Source organism: Oreochromis aureus, linkage group 18 (genome assembly GCF_013358895.1).
Source record: "Oreochromis aureus strain Israel breed Guangdong linkage group 18, ZZ_aureus, whole genome shotgun sequence".
Taxonomy (NCBI): Eukaryota; Metazoa; Chordata; class Actinopteri; order Cichliformes; family Cichlidae; genus Oreochromis; species Oreochromis aureus.
The window spans coordinates 10,652,198-10,667,092 of NC_052959.1; the positions used below are offsets into that span (position 1 = coordinate 10,652,198).

The 14,895-nt window shown below is 40.7% G+C and overlaps 2 protein-coding genes across 2 annotated transcripts; one reads left to right on the forward strand and one right to left on the reverse strand.

Moving 5' to 3' along the window:
* Positions 1 to 10: 10 nt before the first annotated feature.
* On the reverse strand, positions 11 to 7,801 carry LOC116328072 (mitochondrial fission factor homolog A-like). Its single transcript, XM_031749781.2, has 7 exons — positions 7,602 to 7,801; positions 6,791 to 7,011; positions 6,430 to 6,608; positions 4,064 to 4,155; positions 3,757 to 3,927; positions 1,847 to 1,922; positions 11 to 1,404 (listed from the first exon to the last, which is right to left on the reverse strand). The coding sequence occupies exons 2-7, from the start codon at positions 7,005 to 7,007 to the stop codon at positions 1,273 to 1,275; spliced, it is 867 nt and encodes a 288-aa protein (XP_031605641.1). The 5' UTR covers positions 7,008 to 7,011; positions 7,602 to 7,801; the 3' UTR covers positions 11 to 1,272.
* Positions 7,802 to 8,894: 1,093 nt separating this feature from the next.
* On the forward strand, positions 8,895 to 14,593 carry stk25b (serine/threonine kinase 25b). The gene is made up of 11 exons (XM_031749787.2): positions 8,895 to 9,312; positions 10,013 to 10,243; positions 10,342 to 10,398; positions 10,515 to 10,623; positions 11,940 to 12,097; positions 12,223 to 12,408; positions 12,832 to 12,977; positions 13,098 to 13,203; positions 13,281 to 13,352; positions 14,016 to 14,152; positions 14,247 to 14,593. The coding sequence occupies exons 1-11, from the start codon at positions 9,283 to 9,285 to the stop codon at positions 14,284 to 14,286; spliced, it is 1,272 nt and encodes a 423-aa protein (XP_031605647.1). The 5' UTR covers positions 8,895 to 9,282; the 3' UTR covers positions 14,287 to 14,593.
* Positions 14,594 to 14,895: the final 302 nt, after the last annotated feature.

Genomic DNA, 14,895 nt, shown 5'->3' on the forward strand with positions numbered 1-14,895 from the left:
CACATATGGCTGAAACTGACATCCATCTTTTATTACATCAAACATATTTACAAACATCAAGTGTGTTCTTATATTACAAAACAATTTAAATGTTTAACTCCAACCTCCAGCTTTAAATGTGACATGTAGGCACAGACATCAAAGAAAAACTCATAGCAACTCTTTGCTGACACCTCAGTATTATATGTGATAAATAGACCTGCATTAAATACATATTTATATTATCATCATCAAAATAAAATGATGGGGGTTTTTTATCATTTCAATAAGATTGACATCTATTATGGATGATCATACACACACTGGCTCTTTGTATCACTAAATGATGTATAAAATGTCATATTCCATGGTTTAATCTTGCAGGTGACTTGGTGGGAACAAAGATGAGCAGACAGCATGGAAAAACAGCACTTCACAGTACCCTACCCTTGTTACTTTGGTTACCAAATAATCAATATGACAATCCCTAGAGAAAAACGTTAAAATAAATAACATTAAAGACAGATTACAGCATTTGAAAAGCCTGTCTAATGTACACAAGAAGTTTTTCCAGTAACGAAGGGTCAGTGTTATGGCATCTTTAGCGTCAATCAGTTCAGTTTGACACTTCTGGAAGAATGGCAGTTTCTGACCTGCTTTCAAAAGAAAAGTCAGGTTCAGTCCTGCAACTACAGTTCCCAGAACATTCGTCACTTAACATCTAATAATTTGTTCACGTTAAAAGATTTCATTTACACAACTGTAACACCAGTTCATTATGTGCAATGGATTTGTCAAGTTTAGAGGTGCACACAGTAATATTTGCATAAACTATTCATATCAGTAACAGCTGACAGTTGTTTGTGTAATTGGTACCGTATTTCATTTACGGCTGATTCAAACCAAAAATATAGGTACAGAATTTGACAGTGGAGTAAGCTTCTCAAATATGACACATTTTGGAGATAGTGTTACCTTAACTGAAGTGGTTGTTGGTGCTGCTAAATTATTCAGTTGCATTGTCATTGTGCTTTGGCTTGCCAGTCATTCGCCAATTTATAAAAAATTATTTACTTCAAATTTTTGTGCTGCGAGACACTAAGCCCGCAATTACTGTGAAATTCTGTCACAACAACTTGACAAACAGAAAATGTTTTTCTGCCTCATGTATTACCTCATGAGTGCCGAGACTGACGTGTTTAGGATAAACTTCCATATAGAATTTGCTATAAATCAGTGATCACATCTTTAACAGGGAACTGCTTTGGTTTCCAGTGTTTTGGGAGAATCCGTCTAGCGACGGAACCAGATCCAAGTGTTAATGAGCCAGAAAGCCACAGTGGCAGAATACAGGATCACCTCTCGCTTTGAGCGTTCTTTGTTTTCTTCCTCCAACAGCTGCAAACGCCGATTCAACTTCACAATCTGAAAAAACAGATTTTTTTTTTAACATTTTAAAAAAGGCGAAACACTTCCTCCTGTGCTGGGCCTAACTAAGATTTACTGAAACATGCGCAGAGAAATCTCCACATCTGGTTGTGTTTCATTGCAGTGCACAGAGAAATATAGCCACTAACAGTTAAACAATACTCCCACTCTCAAATAAAATCTCTGTATACCTTCTTACTTCTTCAGTTAGTATTTGTGTTCCTTATTTTTGTTTGTTTAGAGTCGAGTGTCTAATAACTGTAACTGAACACTTGCTGCGTGCAGCTCTGTCAGCATCCTTCCAAAGGAGCCATATCTATACATTACATCATAGTTTACCGTAAACCTGAAAGTAAGATAAATACATTGGGACAATGCATAAATTATGCATCGCCTGCCCCTTTTCATTCACGCAGAAAGCAAGCATATGAGACATTACCTGTCGTCGCAGTGAGGAGGCATCCACTAAGCCAGACTCATCAGGGTTTAAATCCAGGGCCAGATCCAGGTGTGTCCTGTGGAGATGAACACATCTTCATTCAGGCCCTTAATGAGGGATTTGATGATTTTGTGACCAGTATTGAACTTGATGCCTACTCACTATATACATGCAGATCACATTCATCTATGACTGCTGGCCTCAGGCATAGGTGAATGTGCTCAGCTTCATACGTTCATATGATTGAATTTGTGCTTAAAACAGTGTGGTAAAGGGCTCACAGACTATGAAACAATGACAAACAGCAACAACAAACAGCTATAATCAAAACTGTTCTTTTAAAAGTTGGTGCATCCCTGGTAATAACATTTATATTTGACTTCTTTCTCAGCTCAGAAACTGTGAACAAGTTACAAAGATGTTCATGTATTAAAACTTTAACCCCAATTCCAAAAGGCTGGGATGCTGTGTAAAATATAAAGCAAAATGCAATGATTTGCAAATCCCAGAAAACCATCTTTTATTCACAACAGAACATAGAAAACACGTCAAATGTTCCAACAAACTCATTAAAAATACTGGCAGTTTGTGTTCGACGGCAGCAACACAGCCTAATAAAGTTGAGACAGCGTCAACAAAAGGCTGGAAATGAAAGTGGTACTAAACAGAAACAGTTGGAGGAACCACTCATTATCTCCAATACATATTATCATTTTAAAAATCTGATATTCTACAAAAATCTCCACTTAAACAGCTGAAAATCAATATTTCAGGCAGCACTGCATTAAAAACAGACATGTTGTGGGAATCACAACTTGGGCTCAGGAACACTTAGAAATCACTGTGTGGGAACAATTCATCATTACATCCACAATAGTAACTTAAGGCAGAAGTGGAAACCTGTGATCAGGTGAAAAACTTGAAATTCCATTTGGAAAACAAGGATGCCACCTCCACTGGACTAAAGAGGAGAGGGACCAACTGGCTTATTATCAGCTTTCAGTTCACAAGCCTGCATCTCTGATAGTATGGCGTTGCATCAGTGCCTATGGAACTGGCAGCTTGCACATGTGGAAAGGCACCATTACAGCTAAAAGGTATATACAGGTATTTGGGCAACATGTGCTCCCATCCAGATAATGTCTTTTTCAGAGAAGGCCTTGTGTACTTCAGCAAGATGATGCTAAACCAGGTTTGAACTGACTGGAAACATTTGGAGCATCATGAAATGAAAAATATGACACAGGAGACCTGGGATTGCTGAGCAACTAGAATCATCTATCAGACAAGAGTGGGACAACTTTCCTCTCCCAAAAGTGCAGTAACTGCTATCCTCAATCACCAGAAATTTACATGCTGTTGTTAAGAGAAGAGGGGATGCTACACAGTGATAAACATGACCCTGTCTCAACTGTTTTTTTAAATGTGTTGCTGCCATCAAATTCAAAATGAACTAATTGTGGCAGAGGTGTGGTCCCCCTGGCTCAGCAGGTGAAAAGCTGACCGTGCTGGGATGTTGGCGCCGAAGCTGATTGCTTCTGCGTGTAGCACAAATAAAAATTATAAACAGCTATCAGAACGCTGTGTGGGGTCCGAATTATTCACACTAATGTTTTTTCTATAATGGTACATATTCTAAGTTTCAACATTTAAACACACATATTTGAGATTTTCAAGTCATTGCATTCTATTTATTTATTTATAATCCATGATTTCTTTCGTGTGAACTAAAGTCATCAAACATGTAGGTTACACATCAAACAAAGGGGGACGTACACAAGTCAGGACTGTGACATATGCAAGCTTTAAATGTCACTTCTTTTAATAAGAAACATTAACACATCTTTCTTAATGCAAAGATTTGTAACTAATTCAGCCAAAAAAGAAATTAATAAAGAAAAAACACATACCTGCGATGGCTGTCATCAAGGACTTCAAGGACCTGCTGGTAAGCACGACGTGTCGTTGACTGGATGTACGACAGGAGCCCAGCAGCTGTAAACAGGTTGATGTTTACATCCTCGGGGGAACAGAGGGGAGGACACAAACGGACTGGGGGGGCAGAAGGGGAAGGGGTTACACTGGCAGGGAGATAAGTGGGGAGAAACGTTAAAACAAAGAAGACATTTTTTATAAATCAACCAAGAGTGAAAGAAAGCGTTGCATTGGAAAGGCAGTGGTGAAGAAGCAGCGTTTCAAACGTGGCTGTGCTCATACCTTACATCGCCTCTGCTGATCTGACTGCTGTGACGGGCGGATACGTTCTCACTCGTGCTGCGCTCCCTTCGAGGCCGACCATGAAAGTTGGCCTGTTGTTAAACACAAAATTGAAATAACATCAAGCTCAGTTTGCAGCAACGCGTGTTTTCTATATTGATGAATCCCACTTAGTTCAGTCAAACTGACTGGAAAAAGAAATCAGTGATTTTGGCCACTTGATTGAAGTTTTTCCTACAGAAGAATGTGCGATTATTAATTACTTTTCACCATTTACAAATTGATTATTTTTCAATTGTGTGTTAAGAACCACAAACCACACTCCACAGAGAGATCAGAATGGGAAGATGTGCAGCATTGCACAAAGAGACTTCTTAAAATTAAAAAAATAAATAATCATGTTCAGTTTTCATTGCGTCTCATAAATCCCACAACTCCAGGCAGTTTTTGTAAGAAAGGATCAATATGTTGGGATAAAAAAGCAACACCTTTAAAACCACCATCAAGGAATATCTGAAATGGTAATCCTAATAAAGTAAAAATAATGCTGTGTATACTAGTTGCTGCTCACTTATTCATAAGGAGTTGCCACAGCAGGTAGCTCTGCGTATCTGATTTATCCTGGTGCCTAAACCCTTGAGACTCTGTTGTCTCCTCACAGGTTCAAACGGGGTAATTTATGGTACTGCAATCGTGTCCTTTTTGCATTTAGCATTTCCCTTAAGTTGGGATTTGCGGGACTCTTTGACTAAACACTTAATCCTCGCTATTATCACAAATCATTATCAGACGTACTAGTAGTATAATCTAAATTGTTTTAAATTTTGATTGAAGCCAAATGCCGGTAAATTGCTATGCAGCCACCTGCCACCAGAGGGAGCATCATTGTTGATAAAAGCCGTAAATCTGTTCATCATGGCCTGATCTCTTTGTTTACACTGTTACTGTTCTTTTAAAGGCAAAAGATACAAGCGGTGGAAATGTGCCCTCTCCAAAAGGTCAGTGGGCACTTCCTTAGCAATAGAATGAGGAGTTCAGTCATTTGGGAGGGGCTCAGAGTAGAGCCACTGCTCCTTCACATCAAAAGGATCCAGCTGAGGATGATGCCTCCTGGGTAAGGTGCTCTGTTGGTCATGTCCTACTGGGAGGAGGCCACTGGGTAGAACCAGGACCTGCTTTACAGACTATATTTAATCACCTGACCTGAGAACAACTGGACGTTTCCCTGGATAAACTGGAGGAGAGAGAGGGAGGTTTAGGCTTCCCTGCTTCGGCTGCTGGCCTCGCAACCCTACTTCAGATAAGCGGGGGAAAAGAAAATGGCTGGATTATTTGTTGTTTTGTTATTTTAGATTTTAACTTTTACTGAAGTGGTTGCCATGAATTTTTGAACAGTGTGCATCATTCATAATGCTCGACAAAATGCACCACATTTTTCAGTTCAACTCCTTGGTTTTTCTGTTGTTAACTTGTCACATTTAATAATATGTGAACTTGCTTTTGTAGTAACACATTTATATACTATATTTAACATCAGTTTAAGTGTTTTTCCTTCTTCATTGTCTGGTGTGTAACATGCAATGTTGACAATGTACAATGCCCGTACAATTCAGCACCGTTATTCATAAATCAAGAATATGATTTATGATTTAAAATTCTTTTGTTTAGAGAGTTATAGACCTTAAACAGTTCTAAAATATAACTTGATATCTGAGTGTTTCTTAGTTTTATATGAGTCAGTTAGTCTAATTTTTTTCCCTTGTTTATTCAACTGAGAAATTAGTTGCCAGGAACATCCCTACCCTAGAAACAATGTACAAACATGTGTGCAATCTTCCAAAATCCCCACTGCATTACTCAAAAGCTGATTGACTGACAAGTGGGCCAGAACAGGCAAGGGAGTGGCAATGGAGTTCACCAGGAATGGGAGGATAGTAAGAGGAAAAAAAAAAAAAAAAAAAAAAATCACAGATCAAAAGATAGCTCATGAGAAGTACAGACAGTGGGTGCAGTGAATATGTTACATTGTTTAACACTCACTTCAGCTCTTTGTAGATTATAACTTCACTCTACTCTGCAGCTGGCTGACATACCAATAACAGCACAAGCAAAAGTACCCCACAGACCGGTTGTACCACATACTTTGTACAGTGCCTCTATCGACAACAGACACTCTCTGCAAGTAGACAGGCCAACGGAGTGCCAGCATACTCCCAATGCACTAACACTGCTGAACCATAATTTCAGGATAAGGCAAATGTAGTATACCACCACACTATGGATCCACTTAAAGTTTTGAATATAATGAGAGAAGAAAATTCAATATTCTGAGAAGGAAGTTGAAATTACGCTGAAAGAAACCATACCGCTTGGCTGGGATTGCGCTGTGAGTTGACAGTTTGGTCGGTTTCAAGAGAGTCCAGAGGCTGCTCGGTAAGGGTGAGGACACGTGGAGGGGCCTTCATGTTCAGGAGGTCCACAGGAGGGATGGACTGAATCAGATCCAAGTCTCTTGGACATGCAAATCGAGGATCCTCGTCATCACCTACAGAAAAAAAGGGGTCATGAAATTTTTATACAGCATATGGGCCCATATGTCATGGTTTCCACTTTCAGCTGTTAACAGTTGTTTCCCTTAATGTACTACTTTTTTTTTCCTCACCAAATACTTGATATACATGATTTAAACATAATACCTGAAACATGACTGCCAACTGTCATCCTCACCTGCAACGACGATCCTCTCAGGAACCTGCATCAGAGCTGTATGAGTGGGCAAGGGCTGCTGAAGTTGCATGGACCCTGTTTGGCTCTCTGGGGCCACTTTGAGGGTCTCTGGGATTCGCATGCGCTGGCTGATGCCCTCTGTATACTCCAGCTCAAAATGGATGCGATTCATCTCAGCCACCTCTACAGAGGGGGTAGTGAAAGTTGCCCCACTCATCCAGCTGATAACCCACAAAATGGGAAACAAATGAAACTCACATACAGATATTAACCAAACAAAGTGAGGGTGTGAGTGTGACTGTCTCTAAGAGTTCAGAAATATAAGCTCAACTTAATGCCCCGTTTTAAATAAGACATTTTTCATATCTTGGCTGATTTTTTATGATATGCCAATTTACAATAAAACACATACTGCAGTTAACCCTGAATTTAGCCAATTAGCTCAGTAGCAAATGGTGCTACCTAAACTTTAAACACGATCATTAGCCCGTGCAAAAGGCATCTGCTCCAGTGTAAGGTAGTGAGTTTAGGTTCAAGCTAATGAGTACAGTACAAGAAATAGCATTTCATGTTACATAACAGCGACATGAGGTGAAGCTGTTGCTGGCAAGCCGCTTCAATGTCACTGAGTGAAAATCCACGCAAGACGCCATGTCTAGCTTGTATGTTAGCTATCTAGCTTGTCGCTATGCTTGACAATCGTTTAACAGACGATGCTATCCCTTTTAGCTAATTAAACAGTGCGCTGTAAGCCGCTGACTGTCTGCACTGACATGCTGGTAAACCAGAGGTCTGTCCTGTCAATACTCACCGTTATGGTTTTACCACCAGGGTTTAAACTGACATGCGCCAACACGCTGTTCGTGCTGTCATACAAACAGCATCAGGGACTCCACAAACCACCCACCGAGACGGACTCAGCGAAAGCTCTCTACGCTTCTAGCTAGTGTGGGTGTAGCTGTTAATACTACCCCGCGTGACCGCCGGGGCGGTTACTATGAAGTGCACCGCCAGCCGCAAGAGTTGGTGAAACGCAATGGACACTTTAAATTAGCAGATTAACGAGCTTTATTTACGTAAGTTGGTTGTAGTTTATTTTATTTTTATAGTGACAGAAGTTAATTTGTCTGAACTGCAAAAATAAGATGTTTTTCAAATGAAAGTAGCCAACGTCACGGGAAAAAAGAAGGGTGACCACATCCCAACAAAGTGTGGGGGGGTAAAAAATCTGTTTGTGTGGGCCACACTAGGGCCGATTAAGATGCGGGACATTGCTTCAGTGTCTGGGTTAAAATGCGCCAACCGGCCAGTCGTTGCTGGGGTGTTTTGGTAGCTAGATGGTTTACTTCGTGTGCAGGTTTAAAGTCTGATGGAAAGGAAAATTGCATTTTAATGAACCTGGACCTTTTGTATTGTAGATATCAGCAGTTTGTGGATGACGTCTTTAGGTATAATGTCTATGTATGACAGCTTGTGCACAAAGTTTTGATTAATAAATAAAAGCAAAATAAAATGTAAACACTCAAAAGATGTTTGAATGTCTTGTTAATATGTGTGTTGACATCCTCTTTGTCCACACTATCCACTGTGCTCAAATTTATACTATTATAGCTTCATCACAGAGACAAACACTAAGATTTACTCCCACATAACACTTTGGGTAAATCCAACCATCAGTTGTCTGCATCTGCTTAATTTGATTTGCCTTAATTTGAATTCCCAGTTCCTCTTCTATCAATCATACGGAGAAAACACACACAATCATTTCCACAAAATGTAATTTAAACTTATTTCAGCTTTAAATTGAATTGAACTTGTTCATTTTCTATTTTTGTATGTAATGAATCCTCAGTGGTGTTCTAATGCTGTCTGGCAGCATGTATGGTATTATGTGATGGTAGTGATGTATATATAGTTAGATCTGTTAGAACTGTTTTCAACGAGATCACGTGTTTTTGTCATTTAAAATTGTGAATGTAGTTTTATTTTATTTTATTTTTTCCGTGTACCATTTTCAGTACAGGAAAAACTTGAAAGGTTTGAAGAAACATGTCTCTAAAGCATGTAGAAATACAACTCCCACAATTCAACGAACTAAAAAAAAAAACTTCGCGCATGCGTTCTCGATCTGGGCCATTATTTTGTCCTCCTCAAGCTTCAATTGAACAACGGGCTAAGCGCTTCTTGAAATGAATTAATTATTAATTCACGGAAAGAGCTATTTTTCCCCTCTGTTTCGGACCACCGATACTCATGGAGTCTCTCGGTCAGTAGCTCGGCTGCTCAGTCCTCCGTTTTACCCGGAGGCCGAAAACAGTGCGCGGAGTGACAGCCCCGTTAAAGCCAGGAGACTGGGTGTTTATCTAGTTGGCTAGCCAGCCTAGCTAGCTTCCTAGACAGCTACGAGGGGAGGAAAAACCCGAAAGGACAATTTATTGACTATTGGAAGACAGGACTGTGGCCGTCCCTCTCCCGTCCAACCAGCCGAGGGGATGGCACACCTTCGAGACATGCAGAACCAGGTAGAGAAATGATCTTTTCTCCAACTGTCACCTCCCTGCTTCTTATCCAAGACAAGCCGAACCCCCGATGCTTCTCAGGCTTTCCATGAATAACCCGGGTGGTGGGCTAGGCCATAAAAGCAAGTGTTAGTATCCACAGATGTGAATTTATGTATATATAATGTTCTTGCCGGTGGCGCAGTCAGGTGTACAACTGACAAAGCCATCAACAAATGACAAATATGTAATAATAATCTCTGATCTTGTATGAGTGTGTAATAACATTTTATTTTTTCAGAGTTGGGCTTTTAGAGTTGAGTCTTAATTACTAAGATACTCAATATTTTTTAAACTTAGTGACTTCTTTGAAGGCGTCTTTGTTCGCAAATCATTGCTCATTTCCTGCTGTTATGGAAAGACAAAACCACTGAACTTTCAGGAGTCACACTTCTTAAATTACATCCTGGCACAAAGCTCGATCTAGAGTCTAGGTAATTATAAAGGGATGTGACTGAATAGATGGGCACTGGCATAGATAAGAAGGTTAATTATAAATCATATTTTATATTTGGGCAGTGCATGCAAACACTATAATATGGAGATAAGGGACAACTGTGAACATGGCTTCTGTGTTGAGACTCGCCCACACACATTAAACTACGGGGGGCTATCACCGTGGTATATACTCTGTACTTAAATCCTTTTGCTCTCACTGGGCCAGAATACTCGGTTGGACCCTGAGGAGTACTTCACCAAGCAGGAGCGGATCGGCAAGGGTTCGTTTGGAGAGGTCTACAAAGGCATCAACAACCGCACAAAGGAGGTGGTGGCCATTAAAATTATAGACCTGGAGGAGGCAGAGGATGAGATAGAAGACATTCAGCAGGAGATCACGGTGCTGAGCCAGTGCGACAGTCCTTATGTTACAAAGTATTATGGCTCATATCTGAAGGTGAGATAATGTAAATACTGAAGTGACACTTGCACAGATGATTAAAGATGCAAACACATGCAGTGGTTTGTTCCTTCAATTGTTTCCTCCTGCCATAGGGAACAAAGCTGTGGATTATCATGGAGTATTTAGGTGGAGGATCTGCTCTGGATCTAGTAAGTAGATTTCTATTTTTATGCAGCTTACAAAGTTTTAGACAACTCCTCCAATAGTGCACTTTTCATACTCGAGAAAGAAAACTCATCCTTTTGTCGCACTGTCACCATCCTAGCTGCGTCCAGGGCCTCTTGAAGAAACTTACATTGCTACTATACTGAGGGAAATACTAAAGGGGCTGGAGTATCTGCACTCTGAAAGGAAGATTCACAGAGATATCAAAGGTAATGAGCACTCACTTCAATCTTTACGGTGTTCGGTCCTTTTAAATCAAACTGGTTCATTTGATCCCTTGGTGAAGTTTGTTTGTGCAGATGTGAACCGAGTTATCGCACTCGGGCACAGACCAAAACAGCCGCACATAGACCCTTTGGAAGAGGTTGTCTTGGTGCAGTTCTAAATGAACTCAAGAATAGTTTATTTATGATGTGAATATGTTCCTGGTAGTCGACCCAAACAAATTACCAGGTTACAAGTTTGAGATTTTAAAAAAAAACTTCCTGTAGGTACGTATGCTGTGTAGTCAGGGATGCAGCAAGGTACTAGAGTTGTGCAAAGGTCTGTATGGGCTAGCAGCTATCCGTGAAATGAAAGTAAATTTTACGTATTCTCCAATAGTCCAGAACACAGCACCTTCTTTCTATATTTACACATCTGTCCAGTGAGCGGACTGAACATCCTGACGTGTTTTGTTTTTTTTCTCTCTCTTTGTGAAAAGATACCAAATCATAGGGGAGAACTCCAAGTTTACAAACTCACCAACTATACCAGAGAAAACAAACTATAGGTGTGAACAAACCCAAAGAGTCTCATAGCTGTCAGCTAACACAGTTGTCAAGCTCTGCGCTGGTACAAACTCAGGTATAATTCAAAGCTGGTTTATAGCGTACGCTCTTGTGAGTACAAGACTCAATGCTGTGATCCAACGTTTTATGTCAACAACTGAACGCTGTGATAAGAGAGCTGCTGCACAGCCAGCCTTAACCAGATGCTGCAGAGAAGAAGTGCACACACTGAAATATGCCAACAAGCTGTGTACATTTTTAACACCATCTGTGAGCTCGAAATCTCACAACATGCTGCGTGTGCGAATTGTATACACTTTTACATATTCCTGTGTGTGGAGCTTTTTCTGCTCTCTTCTTTCCTTGTTATGAAAGAATGTAACACTTTGTAATTAAGTAATCGCACAAATAAGGAGTTTAAAACTTGGGTGTATTACTTGGTGGGGTGGATTTATTCTCCGTATTATTTGTGTTCTTGTGCTGATTTTCTCCTTTTATCTACAGTTCCTTGTGAAATTGAATGCAGCACTCCAGTCTCCAAAATCTAAAATTAATTATTAATTCATTTTAGATTTCAAAATTGACAGTTGGCCTGAATAAGCTGTAACAACATTGTTACTCATTATCTCAGATGTTCTGGCCTCATCTTATTTTTAGCACGTTATGTTAACCAGACTGCTGTAACAGATACAAAAAGCAGACCCAGATACTTTAGGTTGTATTTTAACTGTCTGTCTTTTCTGCCTTTCTCCCAGCTGCCAATGTGCTCTTGTCAGAGCAGGGTGATGTGAAGCTAGCAGATTTTGGGGTGGCGGGACAGCTGACAGACACTCAGATCAAGAGGAACACATTTGTCGGCACGCCTTTCTGGATGGCCCCAGAGGTCATTAAGCAGTCAGCCTACGACTTTAAGGTGAGCAAACGTTTGTGAACAAGCTGTGTCTATACTGAGAGCATGAAGAGAGATCATTTTGATGTTAACCAACAGGAACTGAATTTTGATGCCTCAAACAACTCTTTATGTCTTTACCCACCCAGGCTGATATCTGGTCTCTGGGCATCACCGCCATTGAGTTGGCCAAAGGGGAACCCCCCAACTCTGATCTACACCCCATGAGAGTCCTCTTCCTAATCCCCAAAAACACTCCACCCACATTGGAAGGCCCTTACAGCAAACCCTTTAAAGAATTTGTAGAGGCTTGTCTAAATAAAGACCCCCGTTTTGTGAGTAAAACACCAACATACATCAGCATCATACATCTGGTAATAACTGCTGCACTGAGACAAATTGAACATGAATTCTTTATCCTACCAAGTATTTTGGATTAGCATGTCCGGTCCTTAATAGGAATTAGAGATTGTTCTGGTTGTTTCTCAAATATTCCAACATGATCCAACGTGTGCTCTTGAAAGGCGCCAAAACCTTTCTGAGTAATTTGACACTGAAGCTTGCTTTAGCCTGTGTTTGTAGACAACAGCACTCCAGCTTCAAAAAACTATGGGCTGTGTGATATTACCCTTGGTTGTACATTTTTATGCTCCTCATGTTTTTATTCACTACAATATAAAGCACCTTGAGGCAACAGTTGTTGTGATTTGACGCTGTATAAATGGAATTGAATCGAACTGAATTTCTTATCTGCACAGAGGCCAACAGCCAAAGAGCTTCTGAAACACAAGTTTATCACACGTTACACCAAGAAGACAGCTTATTTGACAGAGCTGATTGACCGCTACCGCCGCTGGAAATCAGAGGGACACGGGGAGGAGTCCAGCTCTGACGACTCGGACATGTTAGTCTCAACAACATCACACTTATTTGCATTAACAATCAGGGTGTTTCTGTCAGGGTTTCAGGGGTATGTTTGACTCTTCCTTTCAATCTTTTTCCTCTTTGTGTCCTGTTCTTTCAGGGATGCTGATGGTGACGTAGATCAGTGTCCCATGTGGACCTTCCCCACAGTCAGGCCCACCTCTATGAACAAGTTACAGAAGGGCTACACGCACACAGATTCAGAGGTAAGGCAGACAGAGAGAGACGGCAACACCAGGTCAAATCTTTTTTTCCTTTCTTACGCTCTGTTTTCTCTTTGCAGTCAGGAGATTCTGTGAAAAGGCAACCAAAGTCACAGTGCTTGTCTGCTTTGGTAACACCCACCTTCAGAGAGGTAGGCCATACTGTTGCTTTTTATACAATCTCAGATTAATTTAGACAAAATGTAGTAGTCAGCATATTTGCTTGACAATTGAAAGGTCACTAGGGTCCAAAAAGAAGGGCATCCAATTTAAGACTGCCAAATCAAACATGCAGCATTACCTAGTGTGGCGACCCCTTGTGGCAAGGAAGCGGCCGACAGCGGCCTTTAGATTCATTTAGACTGGGCGTCGGCAACCTTCAGCATCAAGAGGCATTTTAGCTCCTGCTAGCAAACAGTTGGATAAAAAAAAAGAAGCACACACGGGTAACGGGGGACAAACAGGCGGATGACAGATGTAATTGGGAGAGGATAAATCAATATATATAGTATTTGTATCAATAGGGCTACGGTCAACCCTAATTGTAACCTGTGGCTAACGTGAGCCACAGGTTGCTGACCTCTGATTTAGACAGAGGGCCAACATCATGACACCGTGAATCTCTGCCTTGTTTTTTACCATTAACAGGTAAGAGTGAAGTGGGCCTTGTTATGATATTAATAAAAAGCTTGCACCCACAGAACCCGTTTCATTATATTTACTCTAAACAGCAGGAAGTTGGGTTTTTTTTCTTTCTTTTTTCTCACTCCACAGCATACTAAATCGTTCCTGTTTGAATTTTCCTTTACCACCAGTTGAAGGAGAAGCGGCGGGCAAGTGGCGGCGGAGTAGGAGCCATTGAGGAACTGGAGAATGCCTTCAACCTGGCAGAGGAGTCCTGTCCGGGCATCTCTGACCGTCTCGTTACACATGTGATGGAAAGAGTGTGCAGGTGATGTACCGCCGTCTCAGCTAGGCTGTTTAATATTGAACAGCAAATACACATTTATCTTATTCTGACCTGCTGCTTCATGTCGTTCTTTTAGGTTTTCTTTAAATGGTAACACCACCCCGTCTTCGCGGTGAAAGCCCTGCTGGATGTAACGTGACCCTTCGACCCTTTTTCAGTCCCCCTCCCCCCCAAATCCACGCAGCTTCTCAGATAAGGACCACAGACGAATCCCCACCCACCTCCATCCCCTCATACCTGTACACCCTTCCAAGTCCAGCCCCTGAAGAGATCTTTTAATTAGTTATAATTAAATATTTTTACAGTTTTTCTTTATGAGCGGAGAGTATTTAAGACAAAAAAGCCATGACAGTTAGAGCGTTGTGTATACCTGTTAGTGGAAAAAAAACAACTATAATAAAGTCTATGGAAAATGTTCCATTATCTTTGCTGTCATATGTCATTAATTTAACTACTGGCTCGTGTTTCTTTTTAATACAGGACCTATAATACTTTCCTTTATTTTCTGTCATGTATGTGCTGTTACATGCTTGATGCTCAGATTACACTTGGCCAAAGTTTAAGTTTACTGCTCAAAAAGGAACACTTCGTCCTCACAGTATAACACCAAATCACTTCAGGGATATCAACCAGGCCAGGCTGGAACCTCAAACCACTGTGAATTCATTTTGCGTGCTTTTAGAAATGAAAATGATAGCATGATGCTGAGCTCCTGGACAGTATTT

Excerpts from the sequence above, each read along its gene's own strand:
- LOC116328072 (XM_031749781.2), bottom strand. The coding sequence starts at position 7,007 with ATGAGTGGGGCAACTTTCACTACCCCCTCTGTAGAGGTGGCTGAGATG. Across the intron at positions 4,156-6,429 it reads AGCGCAATCCCAGCCAAGCG|GCCAACTTTCATGGTCGGCC; the intron begins GTATGGTTTCTT and ends GTTTAACAACAG. Across the intron at positions 1,405-1,846 it reads CCTCCTCACTGCGACGACAG|ATTGTGAAGTTGAATCGGCG; the intron begins GTAATGTCTCAT and ends CTGTTTTTTCAG.
- stk25b (XM_031749787.2), top strand. The coding sequence starts at position 9,283 with ATGGCACACCTTCGAGACATGCAGAACCAG. Across the intron at positions 12,409-12,831 it reads TAAATAAAGACCCCCGTTTT|AGGCCAACAGCCAAAGAGCT; the intron begins GTGAGTAAAACA and ends TTATCTGCACAG. Across the intron at positions 14,153-14,246 it reads GTGATGGAAAGAGTGTGCAG|GTTTTCTTTAAATGGTAACA; the intron begins GTGATGTACCGC and ends TCGTTCTTTTAG.